At 41.3% G+C, this 19,222-nt stretch overlaps 2 protein-coding genes and 1 non-coding gene across 9 annotated transcripts in view; 1 reads left to right on the top strand and 2 right to left on the bottom strand.

Moving 5' to 3' along the window:
- elf1 (E74-like ETS transcription factor 1) overlaps window positions 1-14,385 on the bottom strand; it is a 47,084-nt gene extending 32,699 nt beyond the window's left edge. For 3 of the 7 annotated variants that reach the window (XM_010896068.3, XM_010896087.3, XM_010896046.3), the window contains exon 1: window positions 4,177-4,421. The gene's annotated coding sequence lies outside the window, so the exon portion shown is untranslated. Of the gene's footprint in view, window positions 1-1,867; window positions 1,931-4,176; window positions 4,422-12,109; window positions 12,207-14,135 lie in introns of those variants that run through there. The other 4 variants (XM_010896051.4, XM_010896078.4, XM_010896095.4 and 1 more) reach the window with 4 other exon arrangements.
- Window positions 14,386-15,083: 698 nt separating this feature from the next.
- trnae-uuc lies at window positions 15,084-15,155 on the bottom strand. The gene has a single exon. It is a non-coding gene; the product is annotated as a tRNA-Glu (tRNA).
- Window positions 15,156-16,105: 950 nt separating this feature from the next.
- Window positions 16,106-19,025, top strand: LOC105025433 (ubiquitin-conjugating enzyme E2A (RAD6 homolog)). The gene is made up of 6 exons (XM_010896108.3): window positions 16,106-16,321; window positions 16,537-16,617; window positions 16,851-16,876; window positions 17,517-17,606; window positions 17,749-17,837; window positions 17,948-19,025. The coding sequence occupies exons 1-6, from the start codon at window positions 16,278-16,280 to the stop codon at window positions 18,074-18,076; spliced, it is 459 nt and encodes a 152-aa protein (XP_010894410.1). The 5' UTR covers window positions 16,106-16,277; the 3' UTR covers window positions 18,077-19,025.
- Window positions 19,026-19,222: the final 197 nt, after the last annotated feature.

Below are 19,222 nucleotides of genomic sequence, written 5' to 3' on the forward strand. Positions count from 1 at the left end.
GTGCAACACACTCTTGGAGCTTGTGGCTGATTCACCTGACAAGGCCGAGCAGATTTGTTCTCCTTTCTGAGAACTAGTCCTGATAGTGACGCTCTCCCCCCCCCCACACACACACCAAGATGAGTGTGGATTCTGCTGAATTTCTCTTGCGTCTAAGTATCTACTAGAACTAGGGGTCCCGCGCATAATGCACGTCGTCCCGTTGACGCTGCCAAACATATTCCCCGAGTTGGAACGGTTCCACCTCCTCCGCTCAAAGCCCTGATGTTGCATAACCGGTAGTGTTATCAATAGGAACGTGTGAGCTGATCTACACAAACGACTCTCTCTTCCCTGGAACATTACAGTTTCTTGTTTGTTTTTTATTAACAAAACAGGCTGCCTGGAGGCACGGTGGTGGGAGTTGAGCACACCTGCCCCTCCCAAGGGCTGGTGTCAGAGGGAAAGGGAGATTACGGAGGGAGAGATGGAGTTGGCTAAGGTGGTTGAGGGGAGGCAGTAGAGCTGGCAAATGATCCCCGAGGCTGGGAACGAAGAGCCTTGGTGGGGAGGCAGACAGAGCGGTGTGGCGCTCAGAGGGTCCCTCAGAGGGGAGTCAGCTGCACATGGGCCAGCAGCTTAAAGGTAGAGCACCCGCCCACTATTTGAAGAGTGGCCGGTTCGAATACCTGAGTCAAGATCTGTGCTGGTACGCCCGTGAAGGCAATTAACCCAAATTGATTGCTTTTGCACATCTGCTTAATGACTAAATAGTCAACTGAGTGGTCTTGATCTACACACCTCACGTACCCAAAGTTCTCATGGTTCTGTGTTAGTAATTTAAACATGGGGTCATAATGCTGATTTGAAGCCAAATACTAAAGGTATTTAAATAGCCAATCACCCTGAGATGAATAATAAACAGATGGAACAGATCAAAGGTATATCTCCCATGTGGCTCTGTAGAGATCTCACGGAAATAAAAGTGCTCAGTCACTGTAGTGAAATCACCAATATGTTTGTTCAGGATTCCATTGAGAGCAAAATTCCTGCTTTCTAATCATTCCAAATGCAGCCTTGTCTCCATTTCAAATTGTTTCTTTTCATGGCTTCTAATAAAACAATATTTGCATGCTTTCCTATAATTCTGCTCCAAGTAATGCCTGCTTCCAGTTTCCAGACAACTAGCTCCCAGCTTTGGTCCTCCAATGCCTCAGAACAATGGCCTGCCAGTCTCAGCTTGCTTTCTTGCATGTGTGCCTCAGACAGTTGCAACACTGGAAGAGCTGGCGCGTCGCTCAACGGAAGCCGAGAGCAGAGTATGGAAACGCAATGCGAATCTTCCATCGGGTCAACACAATGGACTCCTCAGCCGCCACGCAATGCAGAGGGGGAATCACAAGGCACAGCTGAAGCTTTCAAATGTCCATGGTGCACTGTTAGCTTAGGCTGTCAGAAACAACATGCTTTTCCTGTATAAGAACCAGCACACAGGTAGAAATGTTCACCCAAACCTAATGCACCTTCGCTCGTCAGCTCCATGTCAGCCCCCAGTGACATTGGCCCAGTGAAAACAGCAGGGAAGCCCTCTCCCTTGACAGAAATATTTTTTATTCCTGGAGGCAGATGATACTGAACGGGTAAATGTACTGGCTTCAGGTTCACCTGGCTACGTGGAGCCTGTAGCACGTCCATCAATAAGGGAGGGGTTGGGCGGTGGGGTCGGGGCTTCAAACCAGAGGTGTAGAATTCAGATAACCTGGAGCACATTGAGACCTTTTACAGCCCATATACCTCTCACTCAGGCCTCAGGTTTAGGTGACACTCCTAACCCTCTGAACTACAAAGAAGAAATGTGGGGACCACAACCCGACCTAGAAATACGCACCCGGTTTTGGTCACCCCGTGTTGCCTAAGATCATGTCATCTCCGTCACCTGGGACCGCTCGATGGAGTCTCGCGAGAGGACAAAAAAATACAACAAGATCCAAGTCAGCGTGTCACAACGATGCAAATGACTAGCCGGCGGGCAACATGCGACAGTGCAACATGCGACAGAGAAACATGCGACAGAGAAACATGCGACAGTGCAACATGCGACAGTGCAACATGCGACAGTGCAACATGCGACAGTGCAACATGCGACAGAGAAACATGCGACAGGTCCTTTATTTACCCACCAACCGCAAAACAATGAAACAAAAGGGGGGTAAACTGCTGTTGCCGCTCTCGGCTACTCAAAACCAGCCACGGCAGAATACGTAAAACCAGAACAGGCCCAACCCTCTACCGTTCCGTGTGCAGGCCCAGCAAGCGTGGGCCGATGAAGTCCACGCCTCCTTCTCCTCCTCTAGACCTAATGATCTAATTACAGGCTAAGACTTGTTGACTCTATTCTGTGGGAGCCAACCTGACACGGCTGCACTCCCTCCTTTCCTCCCTGACACTCCCTGTCTTATGACAGAAACCGGGCCCTGCTACAACAGCTTCTCGGTCGTGCCTCCATCTGGCTGGCCGCTCTCGTGTTGTTTCTTTGTCTCTCGACGTGACCAAGTCGTCAGGCACCGTGACTGATTTACAAGACAAATCTAGTGGCTCGGGTGGACGAGACATGATTAGTAAGCGTGGTTCAATGCAAAGTCTGAATAGCTTAGGGGCAAAACTGAGATATTTACCAAACAAGGTAATGACTCATTGGGTTATAAAGGTGTGTAACACATTAGTTCCATGCAACGTTTCTTCTGATGTAGGCCAACTGACCTAGATTAAACCAGTCAGCTCAGAGTGATAACCTTTTGTGAATCATCTGGGGTCTTACCGGCTATGTTTCAGGGGATGTTCACAGAAGCATTGGGGTTCATTTTTCAATGTGGCGTGGACAGCCTTTCCACTGCCAATTTCAAAAAAGCTCTGTATGTATGAATGCCACTCTAACCCATGTTTTCTCAGTGGCATATACAAAGCATGTTGTTCAGGCCATTTTCTGATGTTCGTGAGTAGTCTGCCACAGGAGCAAGTTTCTGATGAAACAGGAAGCATGCTTTTATCTCTGCTGCAACTTTTAGCAACAGAAACCTACCACAACTAGGCCTGTTAAAATTAACCCTACTAGAACCATTCATGTGAAGTGAGCACTCTAAAAGAAGGGAAGTTAGAAGGACTTAATGGTAGCTCATTGGTTTTTCATCCCCCAAGAGTCACATGGAATACCTGCTGAACCTCGTCTGTCCTACAGGATGAGCAACATTCATGCTGGGCTCCAGTGACCTGATCAGGTGCTGATAAGCAGGTCTAAAATCAACCAGCATATCAACCAGCAATAGCAAGAGGGAGTGGGGAGAAGCACATTGTATAATTTATATACCAATTCATTATTGTTCTATAACAAAAGGTTCTACAGGTAGGGCTAACACCAGACCAAGGCAGAGTCTGTTGAAAGAATGCACAACCTTTTCAGAATAATGGCCTAAGGTCTAATCAGTTGCCATTAAAGATAATTACAGGTATTTCTAGACCATGACAAACAGTAAAACTCATGTGGGCTTGGTCAGGGGGCTTGCAAAACAGCCTTGTTGAAGAAAGCCATATATGGCAATGACTCCTAAACAAAATAACAAACCATGACATGGTGACATTTGACAAACATACAAGTGATTCTTCTGACAAACAATATATCAGTGCAATTAAACCTAAATAATGTAGACATAAAAAGACATATTTGGCATACCTTAACATTGGCCATTGTATGTAAGGTGTGTGAGGAACACTGAACATCAAGCAATCAACCTGTTCACATCAAAATACATTTTCGATCTGAACTCAACATCTGTCTACACTATGTCCTGGAAGAATATGAAGATAAATATAGACACAGCATTGTAAGTCATGACCTGGTTTTATGAACGTTGTTTGACCAATTTTACTACCCCCAACAACAATTTTGTCACAGACTAATTGGGAACATGACAGGTAATGAAAGTACCTTGTGAAAAACGATCGAAAAACAAAGCTCCTGCCATTTACATTATTTGTGCATACCTTATTCATACTTTTATAGTGGCATATTTGCAAAATGGACAAACAAATGAGGAACAAATACATGTAAATACTATATGTGACCCATATAAATAATTTTGGTTTGAAGTAACTTTCCACAGTGAAAGAAGCAGCACAGAGTCATAAATGCACTCAACTAACCTCAAATACACAGGGCTTGGGTATCGGAATCCATGGTACCAGTCGAACAAGTGACAGATCTGAGTGACTTTAAAAAAAATAAAAGTCACAGGGGAAAACCAGAGACTGCAATGGAAGAAATATAATCCAAGGAGTGGCTCCAGAGAGTGGACAGACACAGCGCTGTACCGAAGGTGTGGAACACTGACCCGCCCTTTACCACTCCCACTCACTGAGATAAAACAAAACTGAAGAGTAGAGAGAGAAAAAGTGAGGCAATGACTGCAGTTGGGAGTAAAAAAAAAAACAAAAAAAGCAGAAGTGTAATGAAGCAACTTGCATTTGCTCTTCCTGTGAGTCAGGCAGCGCAACAACCATTGGTGAGAGCACTCAGACAGAGTTGCTGCACCTGGCCAATCACAAGCCTGGGCGGGCCCTGTACACAACCCCTTTCAGGTGAGTCGTGGCAGGTGTTGGGGATTGGCTGGGGGAATGGATGTGGGGGAGGGGAGAGTGAGAAAGACCAACCAGAAGACCACACCTTGAGCAATGTCAAAGACTACAGACAGTTTTTTTTCCCGCTGAGGAGGGCTGGAGAGGGAGGTGTTGTGAACACATAGTTCAGGTTACCATTGGTCTAGTATGCATTGGCTTGAGGACTCTTGGACTTTGACCCAGACTTGTCTTGGATACAGGTAATATCCAGGCTCATTCTCATCCTTAAGTTTTTATTAGGGAGTTAAAAACGAGCTATGGGTTAAAGCCAATAAGACTGTGGTAAATTCCAGGGAGTTTACCTTAAAGCAACGGAAGCCACTATAAAACGTACATAAAATGTGAATTCAGTAGGAGGTTTGAGAATAGTAGGCTATGAAGACTTAAGCCGCTTCACTTAGACATCAGAGGCAGCTAATGCCACAGCACAGGTGGGTCTGGAGCACCAGCCGCCCCCCCCCCAAAACCCACCTGGATGAAGTTGCTGAAGCCTACAATCACACACTCCCCATAAGCAACCGACTTAATCAAACACGGGCCTAACAGTCTCTGTGTCTGTGCCAACAATGAAGATATTACTATTCACCATAGATGTTAACTCCTCCTGTTTGCTTGGCGATCTACACAACAATGTACACTCGCACACAAACTTGCCTGTTCAGTTGAACGCCAATTAATTTAAATCTGCCACTTCACCAGCTCCCATCCCCCCAGCTCATCCTGTGCTGTGCTCAGGGCTATGGCACATTACAAGCCTTGAGATAGCTGACACTTAACAAGCATCTTTATCTGAAACAATCTGACTGACAAACAGGAAGTTGAGTGGGTCTGTGGCATAGCTCTCCCTCTCTGTGCGCATGTGTGTGGTGTGTATGCATGTCTAGAGGCGAGAATTCTCACCTACAAGCTTTCCAGTGAAAAGGGCTGTATTTGAAGAGGTCACTTTTTCACTAAGGAGGGGGTGTGTTACACTCAGTGGCGTAGCTGTTTGTACTCAGGTTGGCCCAGGTTAGGGACACTACACCGCAGAAGAAAGACAAATTGCTTTAAGGACCGGCCTTGGCCTCGAACAGAGCAAATAAGCCAAACAACCCACATGTATCACAGCCTCTGGGAATACTGCGTGTCCTCTACACAGTGCCATCACAGACACAGTCAGCAGAAGAAAGTCAAAGCAGCCCTCTTGTCTCGCATCTTACTCCAAGGTCTTCAAACCCCAGGGTTGTACGATGGCAAGAGATGTAAACACGCACAGAAAAAGAGATGGTTCATCTTCATTCCGCTTTATCTAAACCTTGAGGATAAACAATTGTGTTTGTCTCAACACTAATTGATTTATGTGGCTGGAACCTGGTGGAACGTTGCTCAGCTTTAATCATATTGCAGTGGATAGTGTGGACATGCTGATTCTTTTCCATGCAACCAAAAATAGAGTGGATGTACAGCTGTTTTTCTCTCAGAGTTTGGCTTTGTGGCTCTCTTTCCGGAGAGAAAAAGAATAGCAGTAAATTCAGACCACATGACCAGTGTCATCATGGGAAATTAAGATTTTCAGCAATCATTTCCCCCACAAGTCCACAATAACCTTTTCAATGTTTTACTTTTTATGGCAGCATCGTTTTCACTTAGGCTAGTACTGAATACTGTGAAAAAGTCTTCTATCAAAGTATCTTGTATGAATTTTACAGGAATTTTAAATGTATTTCATGAGGTTGGTCATTTAGAAAACTGCATTTTCATAACCAATATAAATTGACAGTCTACAATTTAACTTAGGTCTTGCTACTATTTGGTCTCTCCAGCTTTAATTGATATCTGTCGTCCTTCAATGAGAAGTCAAAGTACCCTCAAACATCCCTGCAACACACACCCTAGTTCAGACAGCAGATATATGCCTCACCGGTAATTGCTGTCATTTGCGTAAACAAAGCAACACACTACTGTGGCAGGAACATAGACTTGACTGACAAAAATGTCTCTTCAGAAGAGAGAAAAGCCAGCAGATGAGAGGGTACATCCAATTGACACTGTTGGCACAGACAGCAAACTCAAATTTTCTCTCCAATAGTCATTAATAAATACTAAGGAGCACATTCTGTTCCACTTTCTGCCAGTATCCATGCCAAAGATTACATTATCCCTCATCGCAGTCCTCACTGTAGTCCCCTTAATCTGCATGAGGGATGACAGCTTGGCGGATGTATGCCCTCAGAAATTGTGCCATTCCTTATTTTTACCTCAGAGGAATCAGAGGGCGAGATGTCACTCTTTGTCAATAGTGGCTCTTTTCCTGAGAGCTGTAGGCTGAAATGTCTTTGATTAAATCTAGGGTCAGGCTGTGCTTTGGTCTTGGAGAAAAACAAAGTATCAAAGCTTGATATGGGCCTCTATCCTGTTCGCGTTTGTTTTCTTATTAGCTTGTAGATAGAAAGTTGCACACTGTCCTAGTTGGCTGAAACGCAGTGTGCAAATTTCTTTGTGTCAAAATTCTATTTTCAGATAGTTAGCACCTCTAAAAACTGTTGGGTTTGCCCCCGACTTTCATTCTCATTAGCTTGTGAAAAAGGTTATTGAATATTTGTGCAATATTTTATATTCAAGGTAAGTACCTAAAATATCAGAATCGTTTAATGAAGGCAGAAAAACTATCTAGCCTACAGAGAAGGCCATAGTAAGGACAAACTGTGAATGACCTGACTGAGGTAAAAATAAGCCGAAACAAACACCAGGCCAAGAATCATACCCTTGCCTTTACACCACAGTGGAGGGGAAGACAGACCAGCCTTAGATGAACACAACTAAGTAACACCACTTAAAAAAAGAAGACGCCTGTTCTTCACAGCCTAAAAATATGGCTATGGGTCATTGTACTGATCCTGCTTAAATTGTAACAGTGCATGGCCACAAAAAGGTGCAATGGCTGCAGCTTGCCCCATTTAGCAAACAAACACAGAAACATTTTGCCAAACAACATTATAGTGTGGCTTAAGTCTGGCTCAAGTTCTTTAACTCTCTTTCAAGCTAAATACTTCCAAGGAGAGGCAGCAACATAAAGACCCAAATCCCAATAAGGTGGGTCAAATATTAAAATAGTTCTGTTCTTGTAGGTCTATATGTCTAGTGCAAACTGCATTTTAATCAGCCGGCATATCTTATCTAGACATGAGCAAATGTTGTGCTCGTAGAGGCACTCAGTATGCAATGCCTTAAGCCGTGTTTCAGTACACCATAGCTCTTAGTTTCTCTTCGATTGGTTCAGTCTTTCCAGCACACATTCTGCCACTATGGCAGCTGTATAACCAGGTCAGTGGTGTACAGTTCATCCTATCTCAGAGTACTATGAAGAGCAGAAATCTTGGTCAAGGGCCTGAAGGATGTCTATTGGCGGGAAAAAATGAAAAATAAGTTGAAACTTGAAGGCCAGAGATGCAGAGCCTTGGAAAGGACGGGCAGTTTTGTTTGTGCAGCATCGAGTGTCAGCTGATGGCCGTTCCCTGTGTGTGACTCAGAGCTAAAGAGGTGCTTCCTCAATGGGCCCTGGTCAAAAGTAGCGCACTTAGTAGGGAACGAGTTGTCATAATGGGACTCGACCAAGGAAAGTCCACTGCTAGGGCTAACAGGGCCGAGACCGCTGCCCTCAAGGGAAACACACATTGAGACGGAGGAGGAAAGGGCAGAGAGGCATTCTAATGAGCCCCGCTGAGATGAACAAAGAGGTACAAGTAAACACCATAAAAAAAGTTGAAATAATCATGGAAAACTTATAGTGTTACCTCGGAAGCTTCATTTAGAAAAAAAAATTAACTGGTGATAAAAGGGTCTGTAACTCGTTGTTGGAATATGTTCATACAAACACCAGCCTGTTTGTTTGACAAGATATCATTTGAGTTCACTAAACCTTCAGATAATAACGATTTGGTCTGAATGATTATGCAGGCAATGCAGCAATAGTGATGACAAGGACATCTTCAGACATTGACCAACCAGGACTGTGAATGGTCCACTCTGACTCAATCTGTGTCAGTGGATGCCTGCCGTCGTACAGAATAAACAGTGAGAGAGGTGTAGGCGTTCGGCTGAATGGAAATGACTTAAATGCATAGAGCCAGTGCCTCATCATCACATCCCCGCATTTGGCAGATATATAAGAGAATGACTCAGCTGTAGGCCATGTGGAGTGAGGCTTTTTGGTTGAATGGTAGGCCAGCATCATTCCTGGTAAGTTTTCTGGATTCCTTGCTTATTCTGCTTATTCCAACCTCATTTTGTGAATCCTATAACTGAGATTTCTAAGGAAAACCGCAGGATTCACTTACCTAACCAGGTAAGACAATAGAGTCAGGTGATCGTCAGTCTAGCTTATTAATGCTGTGCTAATGGTCTCAGCAAGAAGCTCTGACCACTTGGCTTATGTTTCCAGGGAAGTGGTGATCACCAGAGCATCCGAGACAATAGTGGGGTGTGGTTTGAAAGTGCACAGAGGTCAGCCTCGCCTGAATTAAAGTCTGCAGATTGTCTAATGTTTCAGCTCCATAAACTGACAACAAAATCCTTACACCTAGAGGCATACAAAGCCAAATTACCAGAACTGTGAGTTGAGAGCTATTTAAAGAGATAATTGTTCCATTTGAATGTTCAGCTCATGTGATAACATTTAACATGTACTGGTTATTCTCAGTGATGTTTACATTTTATTTTGTAATACAGCAAGTAGCTCGTTTAATGTAATGGCACAGCCTTACACAAATAAAGTGGCCAACCAACAGAAATCTTCCGTTTATGGCTGTGAATATTTTATAGTAGATAAGAGCTGAGCAGAGCAGCAGAAGTTCAATGTTTTAGGGAAGGAGCAGTAAAAAGACTGTCAGCCAAGCCACACACACACACACACACAAGCACACACAACCCTTTACACAAAAGGCCTCCCATTAAACATTAAGCAAACACAGCAAGGCCAACATTCCTGACAGCCAAGATCACACCTCTGTGAACAATACCCTCTACCTGCAGTCTGGACAGAGACAAAAAACTACATCCACTAAGGTTGACTGAGTGACTTTGTGTCAGAACTCTCATTTTTAAAAGTCACATACATTAAGCATCCCAATATTTCAAACTGAATATATACTAATTGATTTGTATATAACAAAAGATGCTCCGATTTGAACAACTATAAAGCTTTGACATTTTAAAACAACATACAGCTCCGGAAAAAATTAAGGGACTGCAACTTTTTCTTTCCTTTCCAAAAAAGTTGAAAAGGAAAGTTTTGAGTGAGGAACAGAAGTGTTCCATTTGGAGTGGTCTCTTAATTTTAACCCTTCTGTTCCTCACTCAAAACCTTCCTTTTCGACTTTTTTGGAAAGGAAAGAGAAAGGTGCAGTGGCCTCTTAATTTTTTCCGGAGCTCTGTTTCTGTGTTACATTCATAGAGTAGCGCTCACATGCTTTCAGATCATGCTGTTTGTGAAGGCCCAATAGTAAAGTGTCATTTCAAATATCAGCCTAAGGAAGAAACAGTCCTTCACTCTAGAAAACAAGCCTAAATAGTATGTATAATGTGGTGAGAATCATAGGCTACATGCAGTAAATGCTTTTTTGTACATGATGAACCGCTAATGGACCTGCGGGTTGTCACCTCTCTCTTTAAAGAAAAAGTTCACACATTGTTATATTTTAATCATTTCGCTGACACCTTCCCAGAGCCACTTTTCTAAATTAAACCAGAATCTTGTTCTCAATTATTGTTCTGCACTCCAGTGTAATGGTTTCTCTACGCCAATTTTTCATGTTTAAATAATGCTGTTTACAACCACAACAAAAAATTGCCAGTATTGTTTTGAAGGACAATGGGCTTTTACATGATCTAAAATTATATTCTGATGTAATGTGGGTTGTTTTATTGCACTTTATCTGCTGAGACACATTTGTATGAGGCATTGTATTCACTGACGAGTGATTACTCTGCAAAATGTGACAACCAATTTTGTATGTGAGAAACAAAATATCAAACCAGTGTCTGGGGGGTTCATCTACAAATACAGAAAGAGTACAAATCAGACCACCTGTAAAAGACTAATGGGTGAACTTCCTCCATTAGAAGCCATCAGATTTTACACTCTATGTCACTGTGGGTAGGGGAACAAGCTGAGGTCATTATGTCTCCGGGTCGGCATATGACAGACAAATTTAAATTACTCTGCATGCCAGGATGTCTTGACAGACACTTTAGCTGTACACCACTGACTAACATGTGTCCCAACACACCGAAAGAACACAAAGCACCAATTCAAGTGACGGTCTGGGCAGAGAAAGAGGTAGGGCGACGGTCCTTGTGGTGAAAGGCTGCTATGTGCTGTATGTGGTTAGCGTTAGCTGGCTGTTGCTTGAGCATCATGCTAGTAGCCACCACCCTGCTACATTGACTAAAAATACCCAAGCTACTTAATGAATGGAACCCATCAGTAACAACAAAGTACCCAGGTGGAGTGGTGCCCACCATGGATTTGCATCAATAATATGGTACCAGATGAGAATTATATGCCATTAGCAAGACAGCAGGAAAAAGCCCTGGATCAAACTGTTGTCAGTCACACTTGTAGCTGGTCATCTTTTGCCAATATAGTTGTAATGTTACAGAGTAATACTTGAGTAATAGCCTACAGTATCGGGTCATGAGAAGAAAAATATTGAGCCAAAGTTCACCAAGTTTTTGTTCATACTACTTTTAAACTGTCATATTCAAAGCTGCTTAGGGAAGGGTCTAACATCTAAGACCTCTCATGCAAGTGACTCTGAGGCAAATAAGACAAGTTATGTAGTTTACAAGACATCATTGTGTATAGAGATATGGACTCTGTGTATATTGTTTGGACTGGAGTCACATGCTTCACATTGTGAGAGGCTGCATGCAGGTAGGATGGGGTTACGGGTGGAATTTCCCCTGGCTCCCCTTTCCCTCTGACGTCACATCAACCGCTTGGCTGTGGCACTGCCTACTGATCCGACTTGGATATCAGAGGCTGTGAAACTCGGGTGACTAACTGACAAGAGGTGGCAGTGAAATATGGAACTTTGCAAAGCCAGTTCCGCAGTCATCTTTCAACAGAAACAGGTGACTACTGTGAGATAATTTTTCTGTGAAATAGGGAAGAATCAGGGTTTTGTTTCAGGTTTGTTTGTGTCTATTTGGTTCCTTATTTGAGCGGGTCACTTCACATTTCAGTAGATGGAAATACTTCTTTACATAGTAAGAGAAGCATATAACTATTGCCACCTTGTGGATCCCTGAGAACTGTAAAAATAAAAATAAATAAAACTACCTCAGTGACTGAAAAAGAAACAATAGAAACCAGGCATCCAAGACACATTACAGGGGCCTTCAATCGAAAGATATTTTCGTGGAGAATATTTTTCCCAGATCATCAAAAACAACACAACAAGTTCATTCATTCACTCACCTGTGTCTCTCAAGGCCACTATGCTAAGTATCAGTCCATTGCAAGGCTCTAGCAAGGCTTTTGATGCAGCATTAAAGTCTGAAACATCTCCAAGTACGCTGGTAAGATCAATATCTGGGAGCCCATTAGGGCAGCTCGCGGATAGTTGCGAAAAACGTTGAGACTACGGCCAGGACATTGATAGGAGTCCCGGAATATCACGGAATACAAAGGACAGCTCTCCCATTGTCTGGAGTCATCGTCACCCAGCCACGCTCATCAGCTGCTTAGGCTGCTGTGCTCTGCTGATGGTGACATCATGGTCACACGATAAGTACCAGGGATGCCATTATCCCCAGCCGGGCAGCCACAGAGGCTAGTGTTCCCAGCCTGTGTGCATAAACACACTATCAACTGCAACTCGATGCCTGACCAGTTCTCATCCTCCACCACGTCACTCCAGGGCCTGTCTCGTGAACAGCGGTGGGAGGTCAGTCCCTCAAAGTCCCCTTTGAACCAGAGGAATCTCTCCAGCATCAACGTTCAAAGGCAGAAAAGGAGGGGTCACTGATGATGCACACAAATGTGGAGAGCAAGAAGGAGGGGGAAAGGGTATGGGATGTGGCCCTGGGGATTTCTTTTTTACCTAATGCATGCAGGCTGGGGCTTGCAACATATGCTATAGACCACTACAGCGTGGCCAAGTATATTTAGAAGCTCTTATAAGAGATAATTGGTTTCAGAAGACTGAGATTTCCAATTATCGACCAGACCCTTGGGATAGATGGGCGGCCAGGGAGGAGAGGTGGTGGGTGGACAGGGGAAGAGGAGCGGGGGTCAGTGCAACCAGCTGATCTCTGTTGCTGAAGGGCTGAGAGGCACCACCACCTCAACCCCCCTCACCCCCCCACTCGTGTAACGAAAGCACAAGTATTCCCCAGCCTCGCCCCTCCCTTTTTTCAGGACAACAGCTCACAATGTCCCACAAGGCCATCATCTTAACCAAAAAATGTAAACATCTGGCAAACATTTATACTGGCCAGAAATGGGTTTAAGAGATCGGGTCATTTGAAAAAACTAGGTTTAGTGGAGATTCAAGTGAAGGTAGTTTAGTGCATAAACATAAATATAATAAAACAAATGAACATGTTTGCTAACAAGACCAATAGACAAGTGGCAAACAAACTGAGAGGTCTTTCTCAACCTCTACAAGTGAATGGCAAACTTCAAGAAGTTGGTAATGTTACAGTAGGACATTTATACAAATTGGTGGAATGTACAAGCGCTTGTTCAGTTAAACCGTTCTTCAAAAAGTTACTTCCTAGTCTTAAGAGACATTGGATCTGTTTAATGTGACATATAACACTTTAGGAGTATTCAACAACAAGGTTCAGTTAAACTTCTGTTTATGTAAAAGAGAAAACATTAACAATTCAAACATGAACAACCCATCCCTTTCAGCACTGCATAATTGATTCCTCACACACTAACATGAAGCACAAAAAAACCCACTGGACTCCAGAGACACTGACCAGAGACAGTCTAGCTCTGTCAGCAGCACACAACAGCCCCACACATTTACCATACAGCTCCCTTGTCACATGGCAAGCATAGCTATCTAGTAGAATGGTTAGTAAAGCAGAGCAGTGGGTCAACCTTACTGCAGGCTTTTCACATTAAATGTTTAGTCATGTGGGGTCAGTGGCAGAAAATCTTTTAACACAACTATTTCGAATTTGAGATATCAAAGTAGTCCGAAGATGTAACACCAGGTATACCAAAATTATGTATAGTCTTTATTTTTGTGTACATGAAAACAAAAACCATACGTAGTCTATATGGACATTAATTTAAGAAATTTGAGATGCACCAAACACTTATCATAAACTTATTTAAAGAGGGGCATTTTAGATATGAAAATGACTGCTTGGAAGGATTTAGAAAACTGTTTGACATTCAAGTGTCCAACCTAATATTAATTAAAACATCAACAATCAACATTTGAAGTACATGAATCAGCCTTACCAACGCGAATAATAAAACTCACCGTAAATCCTAATATGTTGTTACAGACAAAAGTCAAATGTATTATGCCTCATCAATGACGGCTTAATAGGGATCGGCCAGTTGCCTAATGTCTTCAGTAGCCACTTATCAGCATCTTGGTGTATTATCCCAAAAAAAGTATTCTTTCTTCAAATGTGAGCTATCTCGACATCATTGTCACAGCGTCTTAAACCAACTCTAGTTTCACTACTTTCGCGTGCCGGACATAAGGTTACACTGTTTCTTACCCACTTTTTTGCTTACTGAAAGCCGATGCGTGGGGAATTCCTAACAGTCACATTTTCCCTAAGAAATGATTGGCCAGCATTACAGTTTCGCTGGAAGTAAAAAAAAAAAGTATGGAGAAACAGGACGTGAAAATGTTGTCATATTGGTTACTCGACATTGACTCTAAAGACGTCCCTGTGTAGGCTAGAAAGAAGCAGGCTACGAAAGGCTGATCTTTTTTATTCCATTTATTATTCTCTAGCAAAGTACATTAACACCAACTAGATTGATTATTACGAACATTGTGGATTTTCCTGCTCAGTAAGAAAGCATTGAATAGAACGCCAAAGATATTGCTCATGTAGATATATTAAAATAACTAAACGCTCACTGTCCCTGACATGAACATTATATTACACATTTAACCACGCCCACAGCAAATAGATCTGTTTTGGGACATAGACTATTTCATTAATTTTCTTTATGTTAAAGAATTGACAGTGTTAATAGGCTTATTTTAGATTGTTCAGACTTTTGATATATACCCAGGCTTCGGTAATGAAATTACATAATATTTCATATTATATTCAGAGCTTTACAATGAGGTGCAAAACTCGAATTATTGTTACAAAATGTAAAACATTTTCCCTTGACACCTCCATCAAAATAAGCATAGGATTACGATGTTAAAGGACAGATAAATATTTAAGAAAAACACTTGTTCCCATACCGGGAGTCGAACCCGGGCCGCCTGGGTGAAAACCAGGAATCCTAACCGCTAGACCATATGGGAAGTGATACCTGAAATGCGTTCAGGTACTAACCTATAATGAAATACAGGTAAGACGTATTTTTTGTGTTTTGAAATATCTGTTTCTTTTAGTTGATCGTGCTAGTTTACGCACTGCTAACATTTGGCAGGATCAAGTTTTCTGTTTTGTAGCTTTTTAAAGATAGGTGGTATGCTAGCCAACCAGTTCTACCATTTACGGCAATTCACCGCCACCTAGTGTGTACCTTGGGTATTTTTTCCCCACACCGTTGGCAGCAAAACATTTCAATTTGAGCCGTAACGGTGCCATGTTCTATCTGGGTTAAGCCTATTGTATGTAATTAAATGCATAATTATAATGAACATAACGGAAAATATTACTCCCGTTAAATTAATTACTTTTTATTTGTGAAATGTTTTGAATGTCTGTGCACCATGACATTATGCACAAACAAAAAAAGGTCTGTAATTCATTAAATGCTATAATGTAGTCCTATAATACTTGCAAAATCTAGATGGCAGCTATTTAAAAACCCGTTCAGGGAAGTGAATCATTTGATTTATTCCATCACAGAAAACTTTATTTAAAATGACAGACACAATAGTGGGATTACATTTTAAGGCACGTGATAAAAATACAGAATATAATATATTTAAGGAGTTATCCACATTGTAATGTTTTGGTAAGCGATTCATTTCGAAGAGATTTTTACCATACATGACGTCATCTACAATTGAAAACAAAGGCAACAAAAAACATTAGACTAACCAGGGCCCGGGGTGTATTCATCCCGCCAACAAAACGTCGTACATATGAAACGTTGTATTAAACAGTTTCTATTGGACATATTCAGGTAGGTCCCTCCTCCTTTGTTTTGTTTGACAAAACGGGGGGGGGGGGGTTGGGCTACCAGAATTTGTCCAATAGAAACTCTATTTGGATTCGTAACTAAAACGTTTTGTTTTGCTGAATGAATTCCTCACAGCAAGCTAAAAGCTAATGATAGCTAGCTGAAGATTGTCCAACCTAGTAGCTAGCTCTCGTGGGAAATATAAGAATCGTTAGTTTCTGTGAAATTCGTTTGTTTTAAAACGTGTAAGCTATAAACGTGTAAATAGGTTTTTCTTTTCCAACTCAATAAGATGTCAACTCCAGCAAGACGGCGTTTAATGAGAGATTTTAAGCGGTATGTAGGAAGCTGGGTAGCTAACGTTAGTAAACTTGGCAAGCTAGCTAGGTGAATTGTATTTTTTTATTAATTTTTTTATACATCTGAAATGTTATCAAACATAACTTGATATCTACTGCCGAATAACATAACATTAGGTATTCCTAGATAACATAAAATAAAATGTGTAACGTATTTGTGTACATATGTTATTCGAACATTTTTTTTCTTAGGCTTCAGGAGGACCCTCCTGCCGGAGTTAGTGGAGCCCCGTCAGAAAATAATATCATGGTATGGAATGCCGTCATTTTTGGGTAAGTCAGTGACTTGACTTTACATTTTGTAGTTAACTAGTTAAAAGTAAACTCTACCAGCGATGACAGGTCATAGCATGTAACCACAAAATAATGGTGTTAATATAGCTATACTTTCTGTTAATATGCTGACGTTATCTATTCAGATTTTGTTGTTTCCAGAACATTTACAGTTAGCAAACTAGTTGCCACATGATTAGTTTGTTAGTTATAAGTTTTATCTCTCACCCCAGACCCGAGGGAACACCCTTTGAAGATGGTAAGTAGCTCTGGGTATATCATTTAGATGTTACATTGTTCTGTATGTGTTTTACAACGTCAATAGAAGGTATTATTAAAATAAGGGAGACCTGCTATTTGGAATGTTACATTATAAGGTGGTGTCTTAATGAATCAGAGCAATCTAACTGAACTTTAACCTGTTGCATGGTTCAACTGAGATAACTGTCTGCCAACAAGTGAATGAAACCTTTAAATGGGTTAACCCTTGGGTTTTGGTTTGAATCCAGCAGATTGGAATAGTTTCTGATAAGAGACTAGGTCTACTTTATGTCAGTCAGTCATTATGTATGTTAGAGCTGCAAGCAATCATTTCTCTCCCCATATAACTCCCTGATTTGCTTTGGTGGTGGTTTTGGATTTTTTTTTCTTATGCATAGATTATATTCTCTGGTATTTAACTGAAAGCAAATATGAGCTACTTGGTTGCTCATAACATTTTGCTATATGTTTGCTCATTCATTTTTGATGTCAACCAGTCCTAGCCATGCGGTTTTGACTTTCCCAATTCCTTTTGGGCTCATGCAAATGTTTCCAAAATCATTGTTATTGTCAGCTAAGCATTTACCCTTGTGTAACAGTTTCATACCCATTTGATTTCATATTAATTACTTTTTCAGGAACCTTCAAACTCACAATAGAATTTACAGAGGAATACCCTAATAAGCCTCCAACAGTGCGTTTTGTCTCAAAAATGTTTCATCCAAACGGTATGTTTTTCTGGCCTAGAAAAGAGGCAGCTACCACATTTTAAAAACATGATCATTTTAGAATGAAATATTTGTTTTTCAAAACCACAAGCCTTCAGTCATTATTATTATACAGAGAGAATTTATCTTCTTCCTTGTGCAGTCTATGCAGATGGTAGTATATGCCTTGACATTCTTCAGAACCGCTGGAGTCCAACTTACGATGTTTCTTCAATCCTAACTTCAATACAGGTATATGTAACATTTTGAAATCAGAGCACCATTTTAATGTTTTGAGACATTTAAATAAAACAATGTGCCACAATAATACTGTTATTGATTTTTATTTTTTATTTTCCTAGTCTTTACTAGATGAGCCAAATCCCAACAGTCCTGCCAACAGCCAGGCAGCTCAGCTATACCAGGAGAACAAGCGGGAATACGAGAAGCGGGTGTCCGCAATTGTGGAACAGAGTTGGCGCGATTGTTGACGTGCTACCATTCATAAAGAATGAACAATATCCAGCCTAAAAACAAGAAAACACAGAAGTATCTCATAAAGGAAATGAAATACAGATCACCATAGTATGAATCTGTCTCTGCAACATTTTTGTCTGTCGTGAGGATTGTTTACCATTGTGTTGTTTTCCCTTCATACAAAATGCTTCTCCTGGACAAGAACAGATCTTTATAAAAAATGTAATGTCTTATTGTACTTGGGTAAGCTAGATATTGATTAACCCATTTTTATCTTGGCACAAATAGGGTATATTGTGTTCCAATCTTGTTTCAAAGACCTAGTGGATTTAAAGTCTTATTTCTGAGTCTGGGTTTCACAAAGGTGCTTGCAGTGGCTCAATGAGTAGATTCATTAGTAAACTTACATTCAGAAGTAACTCATGACCTTGTGTAGATTCAGAAATTCACAAGAGTTTTTCCATAAGTTTTAATGTTTTATATCTCCTATAATATTTAATTTCTTGACAGTGTGATAAACACATCATGTACTTTCCCAAACCAATGTTGATCTCAATAACAACCCCTTTACCACAAAACAATATTTTTGGCATTTCAGTAAATGCTGATGAAATCAATTATATTTGCATTTTGGATGAAGTGTTTCAAAATTGGACGCACTTTGAAATGCAAGTCCTGTAACACTGTTACACTGTGTTTGTGAGATTGTTGCCTCAACTTGCCTACTCTTAAGAATTTGTGGTAATGGTTCTCATGTACAGAACTTAGAATGTATCAAAGCATGGTGTGTACTGTTAACACTCATGGTTTACATCCCCAACTACTTAAGTTATATTTACACATTTGGATTTATCCATATCTAATTACTAATCATACCACGTCTTTACGATTAGTGTAAAATGTGCCGTAGTAACCCTTGTAACTGTATATTTTCTTATTGTAAATAAAAGAACCATACATTCAGTGTGTATTTCCTTCAGGAATGATGGTGGAGTGACTTCATTTTCTGGCAGACTTCACCCCTATTCAGGTCTGTTGGTATGTGCAGTGTTGTGGCAAACCTCTAGAATATTGCTTTAACCTTACAGAACTACAAATATGGAAGGATAGGATTCAAACAACATATTAGTCCTAGGAACCAGTCACGTTACAAGTATAAG

This window comes from Esox lucius, chromosome 4 (genome assembly GCF_011004845.1).
Source record: "Esox lucius isolate fEsoLuc1 chromosome 4, fEsoLuc1.pri, whole genome shotgun sequence".
Lineage (NCBI taxonomy): Eukaryota > Metazoa > Chordata > Actinopteri > Esociformes > Esocidae > Esox > Esox lucius.

What these genes read in the sequence shown, in the direction of transcription:
- LOC105025433 (XM_010896108.3), top strand. Translation starts at nt 16,278, where the DNA reads ATGTCAACTCCAGCAAGACGGCGTTTAATGAGAGATTTTAAGCG. An exon ending in TTAATGAGAGATTTTAAGCG is followed by an intron (nt 16,322 to 16,536) that starts GTATGTAGGAAG and finishes TTTTTTTCTTAG; the next exon opens with GCTTCAGGAGGACCCTCCTG. An exon ending in CAATCCTAACTTCAATACAG is followed by an intron (nt 17,838 to 17,947) that starts GTATATGTAACA and finishes TTATTTTCCTAG; the next exon opens with TCTTTACTAGATGAGCCAAA.